Source organism: Eublepharis macularius, chromosome 2 (genome assembly GCF_028583425.1).
Source record: "Eublepharis macularius isolate TG4126 chromosome 2, MPM_Emac_v1.0, whole genome shotgun sequence".
In the NCBI taxonomy this organism is placed as follows: domain Eukaryota; kingdom Metazoa; phylum Chordata; class Lepidosauria; order Squamata; family Eublepharidae; genus Eublepharis; species Eublepharis macularius.
In genome coordinates this window covers 184,240,082-184,249,102 of record NC_072791.1, presented here as the reverse complement: position 1 = coordinate 184,249,102, position 9,021 = coordinate 184,240,082, and the positions used below count along the sequence as shown (strand labels likewise).

The 9,021-nt window shown below is 38.6% G+C and overlaps 1 protein-coding gene across 2 annotated transcripts in view; it reads right to left on the bottom strand.

Annotated features, from left to right (window-relative positions):
• Positions 1–4,092: 4,092 nt before the first annotated feature.
• Positions 4,093–9,021, bottom strand: part of MBD5 (methyl-CpG binding domain protein 5) — a 198,807-nt gene continuing 193,878 nt past the window's right edge. For both annotated transcript variants that reach the window (XM_054971421.1, XM_054971422.1), the window contains exon 13: positions 4,093–6,588. In XM_054971421.1, coding sequence (XP_054827396.1) covers positions 6,517–6,588 — 72 coding nt within the window. In that variant the 3' untranslated portion in view covers positions 4,093–6,516. The remainder of the gene's footprint in view (positions 6,589–9,021) is intronic.

Genomic DNA, 9,021 nt, shown 5'->3' with positions numbered 1-9,021 from the left:
CTGAAATAGTAATCAGACCTACTAATATAAAATATATACATAACAAACTATCAATTTATGAATAAAATAAAATGTAAAGTCTAATGACATTAGGCTACTAAGGTCAACGATTCTTCAGCAGTAATAACTCCACCAGCACACACACACTCAGAAGACCAGACGTATACTTAGGCCTTTCTTCTCGTTGCTGCTGAAAGCTACTGGTTGCTCCTGCCAGAGGCATGACAACAGAACCTAAACCTGAGGGATGCCTCAAGCTCAGCCATGGGGACTTAAAGGACCCCACCGAGACCATCAAATGGAGCTGGCCCGGCCGATTAGGGATAAGACTGATTTAGTGGATGATTTTGGGAGGGAAGAGATAGGTAGACTTAGCTCCCTTGCAGAGCGCATTTTGCTCATTAGACTAACACACGCACCATTATTTTGGTAGATGGACCTTCTTTCCTACAGCAGTGAGGGTGCCACATCCCACAGAATTTCTCTTCCAGCATGGAAATGAGTCTGAGAGTTTTGAAGATAGAGCCTATCAAGCAGACAAGGCAGGTAAACTCATCTCTTCCCAACAGTGGTGAGTAATCTTGAGACAAATACAGTATTTACTCAAATGCAAGACTAGTTTTTTTCCAGATATGCCAACAAAATAAGAGGCAGATATCTTACATTTGCATACAAGTTACAGTCACATACAGTAATTATTTTGTGTGTGTGTACATCATTTGGGGGGAATAGTCTTCATTTCGAGTAAATATGGTATTAACACTATTGTTGTTATAACTCAGAGGAACTTACCTGCAGTTATTGTTATCGTTCAATGCAATGACATTATGAAGTATCAAGAATTACTTGTGCTGTAGTGTTTTAAAGGCCTTTCTTTTTTTGATTTGTCATTCCGGAATGCTGACGCTCCTGGATAAAAATGTGTGTATGTATACTACAAGCTTCAAAAGTTCAGCTAGCCTCTATTTGTCTGTGGGAAGATAGCTTCTCCTTCTCCTGGAGAAATTCAGTCAAATCAAGATCTCTGCAAGACTCTACTGCACACATGCAGCACGAATATGGCTTTCCTCACTGATTTCATTGTTGGAACAGCTCTGCATATGCATCTCTAGTGTAAAGAATGAATTGTCCCCAAGGATGTAGTGAATGATGGAGATAGTGCTTATTTTGGAAAGGCCATTTCATTTAGGACATGGGGATCAAAAATTATTACTATTCTTTTTTAATAGCACATGTCAATAATTGCTAAGTACCAGGAACTAGAGTAGGAATGTTTAGAAAACTCTTGTAAAGGCAGATTACCTCTCTAACAATTTAATCAACTATTTATGAATAGCCTTTGCTATTACTTTCTTACTTTCTAATTTATACCACAAAGGGCGGGGGGGAAGAGGTTTAAATCAAACTCTTGGGGCTTATAAAAATCACCCAACAAAGCACAAGTTAGATGGATCTCATTCTTTAGTACCACTTGTACAAGAGAGAAAGTACTGCTGTTTTCATTGGCGTATCAAAATTGTAACTCTAGTCATGGGTATTTCATTGAAAAAATAGTGTTTTCTTGGAATTTCTACCACAGAAGTTTTAATTATACCTTTACATGCTACATAATGCATCCTTTGCAGCATGATTTTAAAACAGCTGCAGTGCTAAGGCCAATGACTTGGAAAAGGACATACTAAGTACTACTGAGACAAAGGACATTGCGGCAGGGGCTCCTGGTTATCCACAGTCTCCTGGAGATGTCATCAGTCTTAACAAAGACCTTGAAGCTTATTTAGGGACATGGTTAATCAGGCTTTCCAGGATTTAGATATATTACAACTAACAGAACTCTTGTCAGTTCTAGAATGGATCTTTCCCCAAGAACATCAAAAACCATGACATAGTGCCATCCAGAAAACTTGATTCACAACAGAAAATGAAGTGTTTCTTCAAGCAATGTACAATTCATTGCTAAAAGTGGTGCTATCCATTGGTATAGATGACATTACACAAACTCATGGAGATTAGGCATGTCATATGCCACAATAACCACAGGAATCTCCAAAGATATTATGCCTTATTACAATGTATCTGGGGACAAACAAGGAAATCATCATGAATAACAGTTTGTGAGCTTCTGGCCTGGTGCTGTTGAGGAGACAGGATAGAATACTAGATAGACCTTTTGTCTGATCAAGTAAGCACACATTCACTGTACAACTCCATTAAATATGTCCGTGCTTAATATCATGTTCTCAAGGATGCCATGAAAACACATATAATGCAATTGATTGCATACACAGAATTATGATAATCAAAGATAACGGCTTGTTTATAAGACAATCGTATCTTCAGAAGGTAAATACTTCTACTGGGAAATGAATTAACTGAAGAGTAGTTCTGGGAATTACAACATAAAGTGACCTGTGCAAAATGCACAACTAATCATGCATTCTAACATTCTAAATGGATCTGCTGGATATAGTATTTCATGACCTAACATTTGCATTACTATCTGGACACAATAGGTAAGTCGAGGGCTGTGTCCCAGACATTCTGAACAGCTTTGGCTTAATGTTATGGTTATTTAATAAGAAAAATGGCACCAACACACCCCATTTTAAGTCAGGGACGTGCACCCCCTCCCAGACTGGTGTTGTGCAAACATGGCCCCCTTCTGGAAGAGAACATCACAGTGAGTTTTTTTTGTGATTTAATCATAATATTGACAATTTTATCAAATTTTACAAAACTGATATTTTTTTAAAAAAATCTAATTCTTAGTAAGACTAGAATGGGGTTCTTTTAAAATAGAAAAGCATTATTATGCTACTGCTCTTCTGGAATATTCATATTAAAAACCTTATGTAGCAAAATACAAACTGTACTAATAAAAGGTAATTCAGTCCACCATGATACTTTAAAACCATTAAATTCTGGGAATCCACAATAATATTGCGCTACTAGCAAATTTTCTGCACAATGGCATTGGTAAATTTAAATATAAAACTATAAACAAAATTCCAAACTTAGGCTGTGGCCATAACTGACATGGGTCATAAGAATGTATTATTTTTGGATAACTTTTCAAAGCTAGTGCCAGCAATACTTTTCACTCTAAATAACTGAATATAGGAACTAAAACCCTTTTCATAAATAGAAATTATTAAATGGTGTTCATAAATTCTCCATGATAGAAAGAATAATTCCTTTGATTTTTATATAATTTTATCACAACCCACCAAGAATAAATAAATAAATAGACACATGAGGATAGTTAGCACTTTATATCCTCAAAACACCACACAAACATCCACTAATCAATCTAATGAGAGGCTAATTAATCTTATGGGGCCCAACTTCACTATCCCAATTGTGTGATTTCTTTCACTGTGCCAAGATACAGAATTCAATTATTTTACTTTCCAAAATGAGGGTATTTTCTTACTCTCTAAATATAGGAGTATTTCATCATAAATTAGAAAGTTGGCAAAAAATTGTTTTAAATGTTAAAATCTTCTGTTAGAAAAATATATATTTGTTAAACAAAAAAATAAGCATAGAAAGAAGGGTTGGGCTGTGATTTTTTTAAAAAAGTAATTTATGCATTAATGCAAAGAGAAAGAAATGGCTCTATGGGCAAAATTCAAGTACGAGTGACCAGCTTTTTAATTGTAAAGTAGGTGCAACATTTTTTAAAATGTTACAACACTGCATGACCTGTAATGCTCACAATATTTACATTAACTGCTTACATAAAACCATAAAAACTCTAAAGAGGAGGAAAAAAAATCTGTATGGACTGAAGCAAAACTACTCCTAGCACCCACATCAATGCCAATATTAACCAATGAAATCAAGTGCACAGAAATACTTTACATAGTCTACTAATGTAAAGTATACATTGGTGAGAAAAGTTACAAACCTAATTAGTTAAAATGTCAAAAGAAGGATTGGTCAATACAAATTCAGTTTTAGGGACAAAAAAAGAGCAAACTTAAAAAAACTGAATATAAACACACATCCACCCACACACGCACACACACGCATGAGTATTCATGAATAGAAACATCTGTTTAGACAAAGCAGAAAGCAGGCTGGTACGAAAAATGGACAACATTAACTCTTTAAACGTAACAAACACATCAACTTGTAACAAAAAAAAGAGTGCTAACTAAACTACACAAAAGATCACTTCACATGAGTTTTCATGTAGGACTGTGGCAAGATACCCTGCCATTACACAAAAGGACAAAATGAACCTACCCTGTAGAAGGAAGGGTTCTGTCTCCAGGCCACTGTAGTGTAGTGTAGCTAATTGCATTCCATCAGGTTGGGGTGTGGGAAAAAAAAAAGACCTGACCACATGAGAGAAGAGCAACTTATATGCAGTCCAGTGATAGTGCTAAGTGCATTGGCACAGAAGACCAGATTGCAGGAATGCCATTCCTTCAGATCTCTTATCCTCTGGGACTATTGGTGCTCATCTCACAAGGGGCGGGGTAGGGGTGGGTTTTTTTTATTTTTTGTTTTTAAGTGGAACTTTGGGTCCTGAGACAATGAACTGGGCAGGGAAACTGTATTCCTTGTATATAAGCACTACATTTTGGTTATTAGTTTACTGGCATTATTATCAGCTTCAGATGATGCTGATTACCAGCAGTCTTTGCTAGAAGAGGTAACTAGGCCATTATAAGGAATGATGCTTCAGGATAAAATGGTGGCTCCCAGATGAAGAGGTAGTAGGTGGTCCTAAGGACTCCATCTTGGAACCAGGCATGGTGAACTGATATTATGTTTTGGGACGCCTGGAAGAAGGGGAGGGCCATTGCCACCATAAACAGCACCAACACTGAAAATAACATTGCGCTACACTTTCTTTTAAAGGTATTGGTATTTAGAGAATAGCTCACAGCTTTAGTTTTGTGTATCTGTAGTGTATGATCATCTTTCTAACATACGTTTCACATTTCTTTCAACTTAACATAACATAAATAATCTGGTTAATAGATTCAACCTGCACATTTCTGCCACATTAATATATATATATATTTATATATATTTATATATATCAGAATCTGTTAATGGTATAAATAATTCTTATTAAATAAAATAAATCTGATATGTTACATAATACTGATAACATCACTGGCTGGATCCAAAGAACTACATTAGCTTGTTGGGATTTTTTCCCCCTTTTTACCAGAGATCCCACTCCATAGTGGAAACCGTTTTTGGAAGTCCCTTCAGTTTCAAAAGTATTTTGTTGCATCATTTTGAGGGGAAGGAGGAGGTTCTTGGTAGACAGAACTGGTTGTGCAATTCTTTGGATCCTGGCCACTGCCGCTAGTAGTTTTGTAAGCCACCTAGTTTATTAATACTGTATGACAGGTGTCAGTATTGGCAGGTAAGGCGACTCAGTGACCACTTATGCTGATATAATACCACTGAATTCAGTTAAAAATAGGCAAGCACAACTGGTCCCTGAACCTCCTTCCTTAGTTTTAGAACACCTTTTTGTTGTACTGTAAGGCCTGATGGTTATAACATTAGCAATGGGAACGTTTTTTCAGACTGTGCTATTGCTATTGTACATTACAAAGGACTATGTTCTCAGCGTCAACAAATTGGGCTTGCCAATTTAGGATCTGAAGGATTTCAAAATTGATTTTGTTCTAATACGATTTTAAAGCAGGTGGCTATGAAACTCTGTTAAAGCAGCTGCTGACTAAAAATATTCTATCTAAATATTATTTAATTAAAAAATCTACAGTATTCTACTTTAAAACGCAGTCAAATAAAAAAAATGCAACTAGTAGTTGCAGCATTTGACTTCTTAGTTAGACCTGCAATCCCACATCCCTTTAGGAATCTGCAAGGTTGCACTCTCCTACAGAGACCTGAAATGGAGTACAGTACTTCCAGGCAAGGTTCATTCCAAACAGACACTATAAATGAACACTCAGTGGCGAGAAGTGTTATGTCATAATTAAGGTATTACATAATCATGCCTTTTCACTGCTGTTAAATACAAAAACAGCATCTTTTACATTATTATATAAAAGCATTTAGGCTGTATTTTTATTTATCACTTTACACTGGTAGTCTCTTGTATGTGTACTCAATAGAAACCAAAGAATTTTGTACACTTTTTTTGTACAATAAAAGATAAAGTGTGCATTAGGTACGCTTGTACATGACAATATTGTACATTATTTACATTTCAGATATCACCATGAAATTCTGTTTTATCTATATACACAATGAAAATTTCGCAGAAACATTTGGACTATTTTTTTTATAATCACAATTGCAGTATTATAGAAAAAAAGGTTCTATGGACACATTGTAATTGTCTGAGGATCTGGTTTGATTTCTCCCTCTTTACCAGCGAGAATACTGTACCACTGTTTTGTTTAGCACCCTGTGGTGATGAACTCTATCCATCCTGATATTATCAATATATATATATATATATGTATGTGTGCATGTTTTTAATAAGTACTGGGCCAGTAACAAAGACATTCAATGTTATCTAGAGATTTTCCTCCTCTTCGGTTTTGGAGGCTTCAGCTGTCTGTCTCCCTGTGGAATTTGGTGTACCTGAAAAACAGGAAGGTAACAATGGGGGTTAATAATAACAATGAAAAGTAGACAAGGTTCACAGAAAATAATACTTGATATCCACAAAACGTTTTTGTTCAAAGCATTTCACATATATTACCTCAGTAATCCTTATAACAGCTACATATTATGAAGTGTATCATCATTCTCACATTATTTTATTTATTTATTTGATTTTTAGCCCTCCCTCCCCGCAAACAGGCTCAGGGTGGGATACAATAAAATGCTCAATGAGCATTTAAAATATATAAACATATATAAATAAGAGCATATCAAATGGCGGCCCCCTCCAATTTACCCAATCTGAACATAAAAAACCAAGAGGAGTGGGTGGGGGCCATAGTTTGATCATATTCTGGTGACAGCACTTATGGGGGGCAGATGACTTTGTCGCCCCCCTGGCGGGAGACCAGTAGGAAGGCACCTAAGCAATCAGAAAGTCAAAGACTGGCTTCAACCATATGCCTGGTGGAACAACTCCATCTTACAGGCCTGCTGAAAGGACATAAGGTCTTGGCGGGCCCAGGTGTCCTCTGACAAGAGTTCCACCAGGTTGGGGCCAGGACTGAAAAAGCCTGCCGGGCCTCCCTGGGGCTGGGGACCACCAGTAAGTTCTTATTTGCAGATCTTAATGCTCTCCAGGGTACACATGGGAAGAGATGGTCCCGCAGGTATGCTGGTCCCAGTCCACTTAGGGCTTTAAAGGTTAAAACCAAAACCTTGAACCTAATCTGGAACTCCATGGGGAGCCAGTGCAGCTGCTGCAAGATGAGAGTAATATGTGCCCTGTATGGTGTGCCCATCAGGACACGTGCAGCAGTGTTCTGGACCCACTGTAATTTCTGGGTTAAGCCCAAGGGAAGCCCTGTGCAGAGCAAGTTACAATACCCTATTCTGGAGGTGACCGTTGCATGGGTTGTGGGTCAACAGATAGGGCGCAAGCTACCTGGCCTGTTGAAGATGGAAAAATGCAGATTGGGCAACTGCCGTGATCTGGCCCTCCATCAATAAGGAGGAATCCAGTATCACTCCAAGACTCCAGACCGATGAGACAGGCACTAATGGTGCCCCATCAATAGTCAGGAGCCGGATTCCCAGATCTGGCAATCCCCGGCCCAAGTACAGGGCCTCCATCTTTACTGAGTTCAGCTTCAGCCAGCTCTGCTTTATCCATCCAGCCACAGCCTCCAAGGCTCTCATTAGGACATCAAGGGCAGAGTCAGGCTGGCCGCCCATCAACAGATACAATTGGGTGTCATCCGCATATTGGTGACAACGCAGTCCAAAACTTCACACCAGCTGGGCAAGGGGGGCACATATACAGGTTGAATAGCAAGGAGGAGAGTATTGCCCCTTGCAGGACGCCACACACCAAAGGCTGACATGTGGATAAGCTCTACCCAAGAGCCACCTCTGTTGCTGACCGTGGAGAAAAGAGACAAGCCACTATCAAGACAGAGAGACAATGGCATGCCTAAGGCTTCCTAGTGAGCTTGTGGCTGAGGGGCAACTGGAAGTGGAAACTCCTACTCTCAACCATTCAGTTGTACTAGCTTTCCAGAGATAGCTGTTGTTTAAACCTTAACTGGCATTTTAGAGAAACAAAAATAATTATTACATAAAAAACAGTGGCAGACAAAAATGTATCAAGATAATGAAGTGCGGTTACTTAGCTCTTATGGTACAATTATGCATACCTGTTGGGTTTTTTTCCAGTTTGCAATTGTTTATAGACACACGCAGTTCCATAATCTGTTTATGGAAACTGGAATAAGGCCACCTTAACTATGGAAGTTGCATTCTGGTGATCTTTGAAACAAGATGGCTGCTCTTAGTTTCAGAGAGGATGCTCAACTCCGCTTATGATGCATGAGCCCCTCTGCTGGACACTCTCTCTGCATTCCTTTGCCCCCCTGACAGTGCCTAAGCTCTGCGAAGGGTGAGGAAAGGAAGTCTTGTTAGTGTTGCTCCTTCTAACTACCTGAGCCTGGAAGTCAGAGGAACCCCTGAAATCCTAATATACCCTGGCAAGACCGCCTATCACCTTTCCTGGGTTCTGGAATGGGTATACTCAGTTGTGACAGGAAAAATAATCTCTTTTTAAAGTAATATAATTAAGTAAGCAATTAAAATTACATCCAGTGCAAGTCTCTGCAGTTCAAAAGCATAGAAAAAGAAAAACTAACTTAGCAAGATGTTATAGCTATTTATCTGGAGCCTCTGTTGTTCCTTAGCTTCCTGCACAAACAGTCTGAGTAGCTGCTGGGCAATGTACTCAAGAGGCAACAAAGGCTCATAAATCTTCAAAATTCCCCTTGTCTAACATTTACCCCTATGCTCCCTTTTACTTACAGAAGGGGCACTTGGTGCCAACCCTGCCCACTTAGCCTGGCTCTCGGAGGCTTCACCAAG